The sequence below is a fragment of the Pempheris klunzingeri genome, chromosome 4 (genome assembly GCF_042242105.1).
Source record: "Pempheris klunzingeri isolate RE-2024b chromosome 4, fPemKlu1.hap1, whole genome shotgun sequence".
NCBI lineage: Eukaryota > Metazoa > Chordata > Actinopteri > Acropomatiformes > Pempheridae > Pempheris > Pempheris klunzingeri.
In genome coordinates, this window is record NC_092015.1 from 795,001 (window position 1) to 811,198 (window position 16,198).

General features: G+C 44.5%; 1 protein-coding gene across 1 annotated transcript; it reads left to right on the top strand.

Annotated features, from left to right (window-relative positions):
- The first annotated feature begins 3,377 nt into the window (after nt 1-3,377).
- Nucleotides 3,378-12,955, top strand: LOC139199771 (NLR family CARD domain-containing protein 3-like). Its single transcript, XM_070828924.1, has 10 exons — nt 3,378-3,499; nt 3,700-3,873; nt 3,968-4,120; nt 4,710-4,788; nt 6,315-6,519; nt 6,658-8,461; nt 8,559-8,732; nt 9,443-9,616; nt 10,645-10,691; nt 11,650-12,955. Exons 2-10 carry the CDS (start codon nt 3,794-3,796, stop codon nt 12,195-12,197), a joined length of 3,264 nt encoding a protein of 1,087 aa, XP_070685025.1. The 5' UTR covers nt 3,378-3,499; nt 3,700-3,793; the 3' UTR covers nt 12,198-12,955.
- Nucleotides 12,956-16,198: the final 3,243 nt, after the last annotated feature.

A 16,198-nucleotide genomic window follows, 5' to 3' on the forward strand; every position in this document is an offset into this window, starting at 1 on the left:
CGTTTAAACACACTGAAACATTCAGCTGCTCCTGTGAACTAAACCAATAATCAGCTTTCTGTTTGTGTCACTGACAAAAAGTCTTCAGTGAAACTCCACATTGAACAAAGTGAACTAACAGCACTGATGCAGAAGTGAAGTCCAGCTAATGCTGAAGATCACGTCTTCTGATCAAAGCTTCTGATTATTGATTATCAGAAAACAGAGGCAGAATGGTCCTCAGAAGTCGGCGTCCGGCCTGAAGGTGCCGGACATGACGCCCATCCTCTGGTACTCACCCACCCACCTTCTCAAAGAAGTTGTTCTTCCCCTCCAGTAGTGATGGAGAGATGGAGCTTCATGAAACATTGAAGCTTTCCAGCAAATCGCTTCAGAAAAGGTTCATTTCTCGAACCACCTGATGACCAAAGTGTGTCAAACAGGCAGCTGAGATCTTCACCATGTAATCTGTGACACACTGTGTTCTGTGTCAGTACCGGCTGTTGGGAACGACTGTAAATAATGACAAAAAATGTTGACCATGTCAATATAGTGTATTTTCTAGTGACTACATTATGACCATACTGTATCACATACACGTATAATAAACAGTAATTGTTTTGTGAATGCATCCTATGTGTGGTCCTCAGCTCAACACCCCCCCCCCCCCAGGACTACTACCTCTGTCCGACCTTGTGCACTTTACTGTATCTGTTTTAAACGTTTTCTAGTATTTGTTTCTATCTGTATAGTTTAAATTGCCATCTCAGTTGTCTTGTTGTTTGCAGCAGCATGATGACACTAAAGAGTTTGAATCTTCTGTGTGTAAACCAGTCATTTGGCCAAACATTGTATTGTGGTGTAGTGTCATATAGTAGAAGAACAGCAGGATGGGTAATATTCGTGTCCTGTGTCCCTTCATTGGTTTCAGCAGGCAGAGGACAGAGGATGTGCTGGTGTAACTAGCACAATGATGTATAGTACATTTTTATTAAGAAACAATAGCTTTTCAACTGTGTTTGGGTTTAGGCCATTTCTGTTTTTGGATACAACTTCTCCAGCCTTCGAAAACACCCTTTCACACGGCACAGATGAGGCTGGTGGACACAAAAACCCCACAGCAAGTCAGTAGAAATGTGGGGAGATCAATTTCTGCCTCTCCCAATACTCCAGTGGGTCCTCCCATCAATCAAAGTGTTCCCACACAGGGGAAGTCCTCCTCTTCCTCGCTGGCTCCATCCTAGCAACTATCCTACTCTCCAAACTGTCCTCTCCTCCATCACAGACACATTTTGAAGGGAACCGATGGAGTTTATATTGCTGTCAAAACCCTGCGCCAAGATCTGAACCACTTCCTGAACCAGTCACGTGGTGCAGCCGGGCAGCGAGGCTTTGGATGCCTTCAATGACGTCACTCGCATCGTGGAAACATCGTGGAGACGAGCTTCAAAGCATCAGCACAACACGTAACATCACCATCGAAGGGGTTCTCCGCCCAGGAGATCTACAGAGAACCAGATCGCAGGTCAGTTTGTTCTGAGACGCTGCTGGAAACACATTTTTTCTAGTGATGGCCAGATGAACCCTCATGAAGCCTTGAAGCTTTCCATCCAACTGGTTCAAAGAAAGGTTCAGTTCTCCAGGCTTCATGTGCACACAAACCCCCTGCTGGTCAAAACCTTTACTCTGGGCTGTCTGCAACAGTGTCAGCATGGGAGTAACCACTGCCAAGAATAGAAATAAAAACACCTTCATTTGGTTCTGTGTGCTTCGTTCATTCTTTCATTCATCTGACCTGTTTTTGGTCCATGTGTGGGTAATGTTAGCAGAGGTCTGTTGATGTCAACAAACCTGCCAGGATGATCTCAGTCACTGTTTCAATGAATCAATAGGACACGAGATGTTTCTGTTCAAACTGCTGCAGTGTTTTCAGAAGATGGGACAGCGGTTGTGCTTCTGAATACTGGGGTGATGGTGACTTTATTCATTCTTATTAACAAACAATATTTTCTCCATTGTGCTTTATATGTGTTCATAAATCACACCAACACTCGAACCACTTCCTGAACCCACGAGGCTTCAGACGGCATCTGTGACGTCACTGGCCCTTAAAGGAGCAAACCTCGTGACACACTTCATAAAAGACTTCCTGGATTTCTCGACGTGCTTCGAAGCATCGGCACAGCACGTAACATCACTATCGAAGGGGTTCTCCGCCCGGTAGATCTACAGAGAACCAGACCGCAGGTCAGTTTGTTCTGCTGGAAACACATTTTTTCAGGGTTTTTAAACATAGAATTCTGTGGGCGGATTGTTAAAATCCTCTTCTTCTTCCCTTTGAAAGGCTTCTGCTTCCTCCTCTTTCAGCGAGACGGCCTCTGCCTTTCTGCTGCTTCAACAGTTTCCTCTCTTCAGCCCCTTGAACGTCCTCACGTTCAGCTTTTTCTACACAGTTTAACCATCAGAAGGTGGAGAAGTGTGTCCTCTTTGAGAGCCCGTCAAAGTTTCAGCTGTCTGAACTATCGGCTCCAAAGCAACAGGAAACCACTTCAGCTTCCTCTTTCACTCTGATGTTACTTTGGCTCTGAAGCTTCTGACCAAAACCACAAAGTCTGGACTTTAAAAACTGACATATTGAACTTTATCCAAACAAGTTACTGATCTTCATCTCAGCAAAGTCTGCTGCTGCTCACAGTGACGTCGGTTCAGCTGTACCGCTCAGTGTTTGGAGCCGAGAGCCTGTACTAGTACTGCTAGTACTACTGCTACTGCTCCCTGTAATAGTACTGATAGTACTAGTGCTTCCTGTACTAGTACTACTAGTACTGCTAGTACTGCTCCCTGTACTAGTACTGATAGTACTAGTGCTTCCTGTACTAGTACTACTAGTACTGCGAGTACTACTGCTCCCTGTGGTATCAAATGCAAAGATTTCAGATTAAAATTGTAAATGAAATGTTCCATGTGTGGCTACTCAGGTGATGTCATTTAAAACTAGTGCAGCCTCAGTGCTGTGGTCTAAAACCAGACTGAGGGATTATTATGCACCAAGAAAGTGTTAAGCTGCAGGAAAACAACCCTTTCAATGACCTTTCCCACAAAAGACCAGTCTGATGTTTGTCTGTAGTCGTTTATCACTGAGGCGTCTAGATCAGGCTTTTTCTAGAGAGCTTTAATAACTGCTGTCTTCAGGGCTCCAGGATCCATGTTGCTGCTGATCTGTAGTCCATCAGACGGTCAGTTAGCTCCACCTGGTGGACAGGTAGGAGAACTACACCATCTGATCAGTGGCTCCTCCCTCTGACTCTCACTGGGTTTCTGCCACCGGTTGGACCAGTTTTGACGTCACTGGTGTTTGTCAGACTTGGACTCTGAAGGTATGAGGGTGTGACGGCGTCCTCAGATCAGATGCACACAGACACCAGGACTGACCAGGAAGGAATGAGCAGCTTCTTCTCTCCCAGTGTTTCCTCATGAAGGTGGAAAGCGTCCGTCAGTCCACCTGAAGTCAGTTCAGCAGGTGAGAATCCGACCAGAGGGATGTGTGAATGTTTGATCATCAGGATCACTGTGGTCACTGTTTGACTCCACTGGAGAAATGTTTCTTCACTGGCTGCTTCATTTGTGTTTCTGCTTTCAGGAGCAAATATTGTCAATAATTTCTATCTGAGCTGAAGAACAACGGTGTGCATGTTATTATTCTCACTGTGACGTCTTCAGGTGGAACCAACAGCAGTAAGAGCCAGAAAATACTGTCAGACCTGGTTGGACAGTGAAGGAGAGCAGCTCTCAGTGTGAAGGTGGGGGCTCTGCTATGGATCAGTGTGAGGAGGGAGGCCCCCCCTCTAAAACCACCCTGTGGGGGGACCATGACGGCCGGACCGAAGCTCAGAGGTGAGATGAGGATCTGTAACCGTCCACCATCTTCTCCATGTCAGAGCTCAGCACACCATCATTGTTCTCACTCAGAGCTCTGTGTGTGCTGAAGTCCACAGAAGCAGCACAGACCAGGACCTGGACCTGGACCTGGACCTGTACCAGAACCAGGACCTGGACCTGGACCCAGCTGTGTGTCCCTCAGGAGTGACCGTTCTATGGACTTTCCTTTTGTTTTCAAAGGACGAATTTCCTCTGAAACACAGTAAGTCATCGTGTCACTAAAGAACAACTGGACCTTTCAGACAGTTCAAAGTGCTTCACAGGGAATAAAACACAATAAAACTGTGACAGAAACATTAGAATAACATGTAGAAGATAATAGAAGCAGAAGAAAAACAGTTCAAGCTTCAGAGAAGATGCATTTCCAACTGAAAGTTATTAAAGTCGTGTAGCTCTGTGATCGTAAAGCCGCAGCAAACAGTGATGTTTTCAGGCCTGATTTAAATGTGCTGACAGTTTTAGCAGAGCTCAGGTGTTCAGGAAGCTTGTTCCACAGGTGAGGAGCAGAGAAACTAGAAGCTGCTTCAGCTGGTTTAAAGAACATTAACATGTCATTCAAGAACATTACTGACAACAACATAAAATAGTTTCCTTGTTTCTTGGTCTTTCCAGGAAAGCTTTTGAAGCATTTTACCCAATAAATCATTGATCTTCTAACAGAACGACTGATGTCAGAGTGTGTGTTGTTTTGAAGTCCAGAACAGCAGAGACCAGATGTTCCTGTTGCACTTAGTAAACTCTGTGTTTAAAGGTGGCTTCTGTTCAGGTATGTTTTTGTGTTTCCTCCACAGAGTTCATCAGGATAACTTAGATGTTCCCAGTGGTGAATCTGTGCTGCAGCATCACACAGACCTGGACTCCATATTTATGGTGAGTGGAGAAACAAGCACAGCCTCTACTGATGACTGCAACAGATGAAATGATAACAGTTCAATGATGTGACATAAAAGGTGGTTGAAGTCTAGATCGTCCTCAATGATCTCGGCTGGAGGGAAAGGGGATGAGGAGCAGTGTTTAGCCAAACAACGTGTCTGAAGGTTCCCAAATAAGTATTAAGTAATTCTATTTACGATGAGGTTCATCTCCGTTGATTAAGAAACTCTTGAAAAATATCATGTCACTATTGCCATATCTGAAATATTTGGAGCCCCTCACAAGACAAGGAGGAAAAAAGATGGAGGAAAAACAGATCAATACTTCAGTTCTCCCAAGAGACTTTTTGCAAAACATCGAATAAACAGGCAGGAACGTGCAGGAACACGATTCCTATCATATAAACTGGGTCACTGATCTGCTCACTGACGGACTTCAACACGTTGTAAGTGAAGCTGATCGCCTGTCAGCGACCTTTCAGCTTCTAACAACTGTCATCAGGATCATTGTGCCAGTAAGATGTTTTGTTTTCATGTCTGTGGTTTTCATCTGTGTTGACTTTCTCATCCTGAATCCTCTTTAGAAGTCCAGCTTTTTTCCTGCCAAATCCAGACACCCATCAGTTTGAACAGTTTTAATCAGTTTTAAATCTTCCCCTGGAAAAATGAGCTTTTTTCAGTGCATGAATTAACTTCATCAAATGAATCTAAAAGTAGTGATAACTGTTTTTGTTAGATATTAATTCCAAAATTTTAGAATATAAGTGCTCATGAAGGCCTTGCTGGCCACATGGAACCTTTCAGTGGGTCAGATCTGACCCGTGGGTCATAACTTGCCCTGGTCGGCCTCAGGGCGGCCATAGAAATGCTGCATGAATTCAGGATGGTGGAAAAGGTGTTTGGTGACAAAGGATAAGCGGCTACCTGCACAGCTGTGACAAAGACGTTTTTTTGAATTAGAAGGAGATTCTTAGAGAATCTCTGACCACCAGCTTTGGAACTTGGAGGTCAGTTCCCACAGTAGGAATCATCCAGAATAAATACAGATAAAAACTGGCACCACCATCTAAACTGTACTGACCTGACCAGTCAATGAGATACAAGTTTTAGGAGTCTGAATGTGATGTGTTGCACTGAGCAAACCTGAGGGTCCTCTGGGTGGAAACAGACTGACAGACATGGGTTTATAAAAAGTGGTCAACCTCAAGGTCGATCAATCAATCAATCTTTGTATAGCTCCAGTTCATAGCAGTGTTCTCTCAGACTGTTTCCATAAAGAGCAGCTCAGAACAAACTCTTTCATTTAGAGACCAATGATTCAACATGAAGGATTCAAGAAATTAGCATTATGGTAGCATTGAAAAACGTGATGAGTGATCCGCAGCAGTAATTCATGAAGCTGGAGAACCACAACAGGAGAACCAGGACCAGGATCCACAGGAACCAGAGGGATGAGAAAGGCACAGAGTGGTGTGGTCAACAAGTTGGGATTGAATTGTAATTGTTATTTTTCCTTTTTTCCAGCTGCTTGAAAAGAACATTTTCAGTTTCGTGACAAACGAGCTGAAAAGGTTCCAGGAGGTTTTAAGTTCAGATTATTCAGAAAGCTTCGACAGTGAGAGTGAAGATGAAGAGCAGAGGAGGAGCAGCAGAGATGCATTTCTGAGGATCACTGTGGACTTCCTGAGGGGAATGAAGCAGGAGGAGCTGGCTGAGCGTCTGCAGAGCAGTAAGAGGATTTTAAGAGCTTGAGATGATTGATTGATTGAAATATTTGTATCATATCAATGACGTCTCTCTGCATCAATGCTGAAATGTTTCCATCAGATGTGCATCAACTTACTGATTCAACCTGGTGTTTTTTCAGAGACTCTTGCTCGTGCATGCCAAAGTAAACTCAAGTCTACCCTGAAGAAGAGGTTCCAGTGTGTGTTTGAGGGCGTCGCTACAGCAGGAAACCCAACGCTGCTGAACCAGATCTACACAGAGCTCCACATCACAGAGGGGGGGGCTGCAGAGGTCAACGATGAACATGAGGTCAGACAGATTGAAACAGCTTCCAGGAAACCAGACAGACCAGAAACAACCATCAGGTGTGAGGACGTGTTCAAAGCCCCACCTGGAAGAGTGGAACCAATCAGAACAGTGATGACAAAGGGAGTGGCCGGCATCGGGAAAACAGTCTTAACGCAGAAGTTCAGTCTGGACTGGGCTGAAGACAAAGCCAACCAGGACATACAGTTCATGTTTCCTTTCACCTTCAGACAGCTGAATGTGCTGAAAGAGGAAAAGTGCAGCTTGGTGGAACTTGTTCATCGATTCTTTAGTGAAACCAAAGACGCAGGAATCTGCAGGTTTGAAGAGTTCCAGGTCGTCTTCATCTTCGACGGTCTGGACGAGTGTCGACTTCCTCTGGACTTCCTCAACAATGAGACCCTGACTGATGTGACAGAGTCCACCTCAGTGGATGTGCTGCTGACAAACCTCATCAGGGGGAATCTGCTTCCCTCTGCTCGCCTCTGGATAACCACACGACCTGCAGCAGCCAATCAGATCCCTGCTGAGTGTGTTGGCATGGTGACAGAGGTCAGAGGGTTCACCGACCCTCAGAAGGAGGAGTACTTCAGGAAGAGGTTCAGAGATGAGGAGCAGGCCGACAGAATCATCTCCCACATCAAGACGTCCCGAAGCCTCCACATCATGTGCCACATCCCGGTCTTCTCCTGGATCACTGCTACGGTTCTGGAGGTTCTGCTGAAGAACCCAGAGGGAGGAGAGCTGCCCAAGACCCTGACTGAGATGTACATCCACTTCCTGGTGGTTCAGACCAAACTGAAGAACATCAAGTATGATAGAAGATCTGAGACAGATTCACACTGGAGTCCAGAGAGCAGGAAGATGATCGAGTCTCTGGGAAAACTGGCGTTTGAGCAGCTGCAGAAAGGGAACCTGATCTTCTATGAATCAGACCTGACAGAGTGTGGCATCGATATCAGAGCAGCCTCAGTGTACTCAGGAGTGTTCACACAGATCTTCAGAGAGGAGAGCGGACTGTACCAGGACATGGTGTTCTGCTTCGTCCACCTGAGCGTTCAGGAGTTTCTGGCTGCTCTTCATGTTCATCTGACCTTCATCAAGTCTGGAGTCAATCTGCTGTCAGAAGAACAGTCAGCATCCTGGTGGTCTATTGTCCTACGAGCCAAAACTAAACGAACACATTTCTACCAGACTGCAGTAAAAAAGGCCTTACAGAGTCCAAATGGACACCTGGATTTGTTCCTCCGCTTCCTGTTGGGTCTTTCACTGCAGACCAATCAGAATCTCCTACGAGGTCTGCTGACTCAGACAGGAAGTAGGTCAGAGACCAATCAGGAAACGGTCAGATACATCAAGGAGAAGATCAGTGAGGATCTGTCTCCAGAGAGAAGCATCAACCTGTTCCACTGTCTGAATGAACTGAATGATCGTTCTCTAATGGAGGAGGTCCAACAGTCCCTGAGATCAAGAAGTCTCTCCACAGATAAACTGTCTCCTGCTCAGTGGTCAGCTCTGGTCTTCATCTTACTGTCATCAGGAGAAGATCTGGACGTGTTTGACCTGAAGAAATACTCTGCTTCAGAGGAGGCTCTTCTGAGGCTGCTGCCAGTGGTCAGAGCCTCCAGCAAAGCTCTGTAGGTGGATGGATCACAGCAAGAATCAATGTTATCCAATAAGTTTAAAGATGTGAAGTGAAACATTTTGCTTGTGGTATTTCTGATTCTTCCTCAGGCTGAGTGGCTGTAACCTCTCTGAGAGAAGCTGTGCAGCTCTGTCCTCAGTTCTCAGCTCCCAGTCCTCCAGTCTGACAGAGCTGGACCTGAGTGATAACAACCTGAAGGATTCAGGAGTGAAGCTCCTGTCTTCTGGACTGGGGAGTCCACACTGTACACTGGAGACTCTCAGGTCAGAGATCAGCTGTTTATCAGTTGATTAAAACGTTGGTTTACACTCAGGTTAATGTTGATGAGAAGACTCCACATCTTCTCATATAACTCTCTGAAAAATGGTTCCAAACAAACAGAACAGGAAAGGAGTTGTAACTGTAACTCTGAATAGTTTCTATTGGTTTGTATAACTGCATCAGTGTTTGTGTGGCTTCCTGTTTTTGATGTATGTCTCTGAGCCAGAGACTCAGTAGATACCAACTTGTTCTCATTAGCAGGTCGTCAAAGACACGTCCCTCAGCGTCTGGTACTGACGCACAAGGCACCCTTCAGCTGCAGCATTAGATGTTCAGAAACACTGATCTGGCCCTTCACTCCAAACATTTCTCACTCCCATGTCATCAAATGCTGACCTCTGTTTAGCATCTGTATGAGATTCACAGGACTCTGACCTCGCCACAGGTCTACTGGACCTTCATCATGAGGCAAGAATGATGAACACCTGGTTAAAAGATGGTTTGGATGAAACTGTCTCCTGGCTGAAAGTTCAGTGTCTGACCGATTCATCCATCCATCCCTCCAATCTGACCCCCTTCCTATGAAGACTTTCTCACTATCTACACTCCAACATTTGATGAGCTGGTGATGAGAACAGTCTGAGAATAGGTGTGGATTTTCTTGCAGTTCCTTTTTCATTGAGAAATTGTACCAACTCTTTCCTGATTCCAGGCTGTCAGGCTGTCTGGTCACTGAGGAAGGCTGTGCTGCTCTGGCCTCAGCTCTGAGCTCCAACCCCTCCCATCTGAGAGAGCTGGACCTGAGCTACAACCATCCAGGAGACTCAGGAGTGGAGCTGCTGTCTGATGGACTGGAGGATCCACAGTGGAGACTGCACACTCTCAGGTATGAACAGAGCCACAACATGGTGTTGGTGCTTTCTTGTTACTAATTATAGAGAAAAATGTGTCCCAATATTAATTGTGTGAACAGCTCAACAATCTGTGTGTGAATGTGTAATCTATAAATATAAAACACCTTCCACAAATACAAAAAAGATTTGTAAACTCAAATATTTTGCAAATATAACAAGGATCAGAAAACACAGATTTCAGAAATAAAAACAATATAATTCAAAAGTAGTGTAACAAGTAGTGTAACACATTACTCTACACAGGCAGTGAGATTGTAAAGTAACTTATGACTTTCAAATAAAAGTAACAGGAAATATTTTACATTGAAAGTAACTTTGAAAATCTTTTCAAAATATTAATCAAACGCCAGTCTAGTCTAGTTAACCTCCCTTAGCTACCAAGCTAGCACCAAGCTAGCACCAAGCTAGCATTAGACAGCTAATGCTGAGCTAAACGTCTTTGCTAACAGGCCACAGCAGCTGTTTGCTCGCCTGCTGTCGCTGCTGCAGCTTCCAGTCCTCACTAGATACTGAAGGTTAAACATGAAGATAAGGGAGGGAAAGACGTCCAGCTTCCTTGTGCTGCTGCGTCAGAAGCAGAAGTATTTCTGAAGAAGCAGCACAAGCCCACGAGCATCCTCAGACAGAAGTGTGTGTGCTAGAACGTCTCCAGAACAAATGAACACACACTAATAATCAGCGTCACATTAACGTGATGAAACACTGAACGCATCATTTATCGCTGGTTGTTTTCTCAACAGCTCGTAGAGACGGCGTGCTCTTACTTTGGTGGGACGTTTGTCTGAAATTCAAGGATTCACAAATATCAGTTTGAAAGTTTTAATGTTGGGAAGACGTTCACAAACACTTTTCATTTCTCTGTAGATTCATTTGATATATTCTCAGGTTTTATTGTGGAAGTTGTGTTTTATTTGCAGAACATGTTCAGTAATAATACTGAGACAAACCATCTCTATATGAAATGTTCCTGTTTTCATCCTCTGACTGTTTCTTCCTGCAGGATGGACCATGGTGGAGAACACAGGCTGAAACCTGGTCTGAGGAAGTGTGAGTGTGGATTCAGACTCATTCATGAGAACAGAGCAGCTCACAATCTGATGTTTAAAGATATTTACAGACTCCACACTGCAGCCTTCTAGTCAGCTACAGATGACAACCTGTCACTTTGTTTCTTTGACTTATGAACATTTAATAAATATAGACGCAATTAATCGTCTTTATCAATCAACCTTTCTTTATATAGAGCTAATTCATAACCAATGTTGTGACTGATACTGATCAATGTGAGTGATACTGATCAATATGATACTGATCAGTGTGACTGATCCTGATCAATGTGACAGATCAATGTGACTCATCCTGATCAATGTGACTGATCCTGATCAGCCTGACTGATACTGATCAATATGACTGATCAATACGACTGATACTGATCAATGTGGCTGATCCTGATCAATATGACTGATCAATGTGACTGATACTGATCAATATGACTGATCCTGATCAATGTGACTGACACTGATCAATGTGACTGACACTGATCAATATGACTGTGTTGGGGATTAACAAATGGGTCAATTTGGCTCAGAAATAATTAATAACTATCAAAGATAATCAATAATTATTTAAATCAATGGAACTTTGTATAAAGTCCACCTCGATAAACGAGGAAAAAGTTTTAATTGATTCAGTCTCATAAAATACTAAAGTATCAATTTGGAATTGTGATCAATAATTAAGATTAGATTAGATTCAACTTTATTGTCATTACACCTTTACAGTACAAGGCAATGAAATGCAGTTTGGCATCTAACCAGAAGTGCAATTTGTACTTAATAACTAAAACCAAAAGTACCACATTGATAGTTAGCTGAAGGCAGAATTCACTCTGGTGCTACATTAAAGAAGACAGCAGGTCAATCAATCAATCAATCAATCAGTCTCACTAAGTGACTGTGACTAACTGATAACCTGCTGCTGTTTGGTGTCTTCTTCTCTCCATCAGATTCCTGTGAACTCTCAGTGGACACAAACACAGTGAACAGACTCCTCAAACTGTCTGACAACAACAGGACGGTGACACTGGTGAAGAAGGAGCAGCCATATCCTGATCATCCAGAGAGGTTTAAGGACTACTGTCCTCAGCTGCTGTGCAGAGAAGGTCTGACTGGTCGCTGCTACTGGGAGGTGAAGTGGAGAGGAGGGGTGGATGTAGCTGTGAGTTACAGAGGAATCAAGAGGAGTGGAAACATTGATGACTGTGTGTTTGGATATAATGATCAGTCCTGGAGTCTGATCTGTTCAGGTGATGGTTACTCTGTCAGGCACAATGACAAAAAAACAACCATCTCCTCCTCCTCCTCCTCCTCCTCCTCCTCCTCCTCCTCCTCTGGTACAGTAGCAGTGTACCTGGACTGTCCTGCCGGCTCTCTGTCCTTCTACAGAGTCTCCTCTGACTCACTGATCCACCTCCACACCTTCAGGACCACCTTCACTGAGCCTCTGTATCCTGGGTTCAGGTTCTGGTCTGATGGATCCTCAGTGTCTCTGTAGGACAAAGAGTATTAACAATCACACACACAGACACACACACACACACACACACACACACACACACACTCACACACACACACAGACGCACACACACACACACACACACACAGACACACACACACACACACACACACACACACACAGACACACACACACACACACTCACACACACACACACACACACACACAGACACACACACACACACTCACACACACAGACACACACACACACTCACACACACAGACGCACACACACACTCACACACACAGACGCACACACACACACACACACACACACAGACACACACACACACACACACACACACACACACAGACACACACACACACACACTCACACACACACACACACACACACACAGACACACACACACACACTCACACACTCTCTCACACACTCACACACTCACACACACAGACACACACACACACACACACACACACACAGACACACACACACACACACAGACACACACACACACACACACACACACACACAGACACACACACACACACACACACACACACACAGACACACACACACACTCACACACACAGACACACAGACACACACACACACACACACACACACACACACACACACACACACACACACACACACACACACACACACACACACACTCACACACACACACACACACACACTCTCACACACACACACACACTCCATCACTGTCTTTGTTCACGTCTTGTTTGTACATAAAGTTTTGTTAAACCTGTTTCACAGTTTTTCACAGTTGAACTTCGACTTCACTTTAAAAACTTGGTTTTCTGAGAATGTGAGAAAATCTCTGAAGGCTTTTCTTTAGTTTCTTGGACGTCTTGAACTTTTTCCTCAACAGTGTAGTTTTATTTTTCCTGTGCTGTGATGTTGATGTAAAAATGTCCTCCAGTCTCTGCTGTTGATGTCGGATCACCGGATCAAACATGAGATCACTTGGAATGATCAGAACCAGAATCACCTTTATTGGCCAAGTTTGTAAAAGCAAACAAGGAATCTGACTCCGATGAAACTTCTCTCTAAGTTCAGTAAAGTAAAGAAATAAACTAGAACAATAAGAATAAGAACAATATGAATACTCCTAAATATCAGTATATACAGTGGAGGACTACTGCAGTGGTTCCTGAGTCTCTGAGACCAGTGAGAGTTCATCAGGTGACGGCCTGGAGGAACAAACTGTCTCTGTGTCTGCTGGTTTTGCTCTGTAGCGCCGACCAGACGGGAGGAGTTTAAAGAGTTTATGTGGGGGTGTGAGGGGTCTGCAGAGATGTTACCTGCCGGCAGGTCAGCCCCAATTCTCCTCTCTGCAGACCTGATTGTCCTTTGCAGTCTGTGCCTGTCCTGTTTGGTGGCCGATCCAAACCAGACCGTGATGGAGGTGCAGAGAACAGACTGGATGATGGCGGAGTAGAAGGTGATCAGCAGCTCCTGCGGCAGGTTAAACTTCCTGAGCTGCTGCAGGAAGAACAACCTCTGCTGGGCTTTTTTGGTGTGTTGGGCCTCACCAGATGGTGGAGACCACATGTTTCTTTGTCTGTGGAACAAAGGACTCCCTCCCTGAACTCAGTTTCCCAGAGTTCCCAAGTTTCACACAGGTGCTAAATCACCCCAGCTCCACAGCCACCATTGGTCAGAGTGGGACACATGACTTTACGACCTCAGGCCACAAAATCAGATTACCCCACTGAACTCTCTCTTCCCAGCCCTGGACCCAGGAGGGTCAACTGAGCTAAGCTCAGTGCTCTCGTTCTGCCTGCTCATCTGGAGAAGATCCCTCCTGCCAGGGGTCTCTCACAGTCCTGAGGGTCTCTGTCAGTGTGGCCTGTACCAGAGCAGACCACCTTCTTCATGGCAGCGACACAAAGTCCTGCCTGAACTAAGAGATCAGCACCAGCAGGTACGACCCAGAGTCTGCCAGCTGATCACCAAAGCAACAGGAGCACACCGGCAAGTTAGCACCGAGCTGCTAACTAACAGGAACAAAGGAGCGACCAGATTCCTCCAGTCTGCAACCACACAGCAAGGACAAGAACCAGAACCTTCCTCCAGCCTGGTTCATCAACAGGCTGAGAGAGCAGCACACTGAAGGACTCTTCTTCTCCCTTTAAGGACTGGAAACAAAGTCTAACTGGACATATTGTCAAGTAAGATTGAATCCCCTCACTGCCCAAAACTGTTGTTGAGGCCTTTCAGCCCTGTGGACTGAGTGAGAATAACAGCAATGTGTGATGGTTGAATTAGTGTTGAAGTGAGAAAAAACAGAATACATGAAGTATGTATGAGTGATTGTTATTTTACAGAGGTATTGATTAATAAGTAATTCATAAAGATGTTTTAATCAAAGAGTATTTTACAAATGTTATGATTAAAAAGTGATTTTGAATGATTAGAAATGTTCTGATGATTTACAAGAGAAATGAATAAAGATTATAACATGATTTGTCAGGTCAAAGACGTTAGATGAGGACAGAGTGTTATAATGATGAATCACGAGGTGTGTACGTGACATTAAATGATGATTAAGCATAATCAGCAACAGATGTTTTTATGTCCGACTCCATCTCCGAACTCAGTCTCCCAGAATCCTTTAGTTCCACACATACGTGCTAAACGCACCCCTGGACCCAACTTTCCAGCCACCATCGGTCAATGTGTGCCACATGATCCTACAACCTCAGGTCAACAAAACCAGAGCTCCCCCATTAAAGACCAGAGCTCCCCCATTAAAGACCAGAGCTCACCCATTAATCAAAACAATTATTGATTATCTTTAATAATTATCGGTCATTTCCGAATGGTGCAAACCCCAACGTACTGTGGTGCCCCGTGTGAGGCAGTGTACTGTTTGCATGACACATTTCTCCGACCTCGTCCCTCCGAGGGGGGACACAAACAGTCCAGGACTGTTCATCCTCCTCTCTGCACCAGAGTGATGCTGTTCACGGACAGTAGTGTGTGATGCATCATGTCCATACTGTTGGCTCAGTCTTGCCTTCAGCGAACAGGACCTTACAGTTCATAGAGGTCACTACAATGTGCAACTATTCAAAAGCGGTTTTCTTGTACATACAGAGTTTTGATGGCACAGCTGAGCCAGCCCTTAACTGTATGCCTGGTCAAAAAGGAAGGTTTTTAGTGAATACTTTTAAGAAGTAATTTCTTTAACGTAAGAAAGCTGAATATGTATGTTATATAGATCTGGTTTGATTAAATATTTGTGGAAATGTAATATGATAAATGTAACGTTTAAATGCAAAGTTGCAAAGTTTTAATATTCACTCAGTGATGGAGGTTCTTGTTATCAGATGATATGTAGGCGTAGATTCATGGTAATGGTCATCATCTTAAACATCTTTAATAACATGTTGTGTAATATGTTAGGAAACAAAGAAATCACAACAGCAAATGGCAGTTGTAAATACTAAATACTTAATTTAGCTTTAAAGATAAAGGTGCTGCATTCAATAGGAAATCCTCAGCATGTTACTGGGTAGTTTAAACCAGGGGGGCCACACTTTTTCAGCTTGTGAGCTACTTTTTAAATGACCAGGTCAAAATGATCTACCTCCATTGTAAATGCTAAACACGTACTGAGTAGACTTTATATACACAATATATGTTGGCGTACACTTCATACCTGCAGCTAATGTGACCCTGGTATTACACATTAGACTGACAGCAGTAATGCACACAGGTGACCAGAGGAACTGGAACATTCAGTACATCCACGGTCTCTACCTTCCTCTGATGACTTGACTGAATGGAGTCAAATATCCTTCCTGTCCTGTTCTCCATCCCAGAATATCCCCCATCAAAGGTCTGGAAAGGTGTCATGTGGTCCACAGGATGTGTCCTGGCTGGTTTAAACCAGTTCTGCAGATAACCCCCCCACTATCCTACGGTAATAAAAGGACAGCGCCTGTTGGACTTCGGTCTGACAGAACAACTGTCTGCCACTAAT

What these genes read in the sequence shown, in the direction of transcription:
- LOC139199771 (XM_070828924.1), top strand. Translation starts at nt 3,794, where the DNA reads ATGGATCAGTGTGAGGAGGGAGGCCCCCCCTCTAAAACCACCCTGTGG. An exon ending in AGAGCCTCCAGCAAAGCTCT is followed by an intron (nt 8,462 to 8,558) that starts GTAGGTGGATGG and finishes ATTCTTCCTCAG; the next exon opens with GCTGAGTGGCTGTAACCTCT. An exon ending in TGTACACTGGAGACTCTCAG is followed by an intron (nt 8,733 to 9,442) that starts GTCAGAGATCAG and finishes TCCTGATTCCAG; the next exon opens with GCTGTCAGGCTGTCTGGTCA.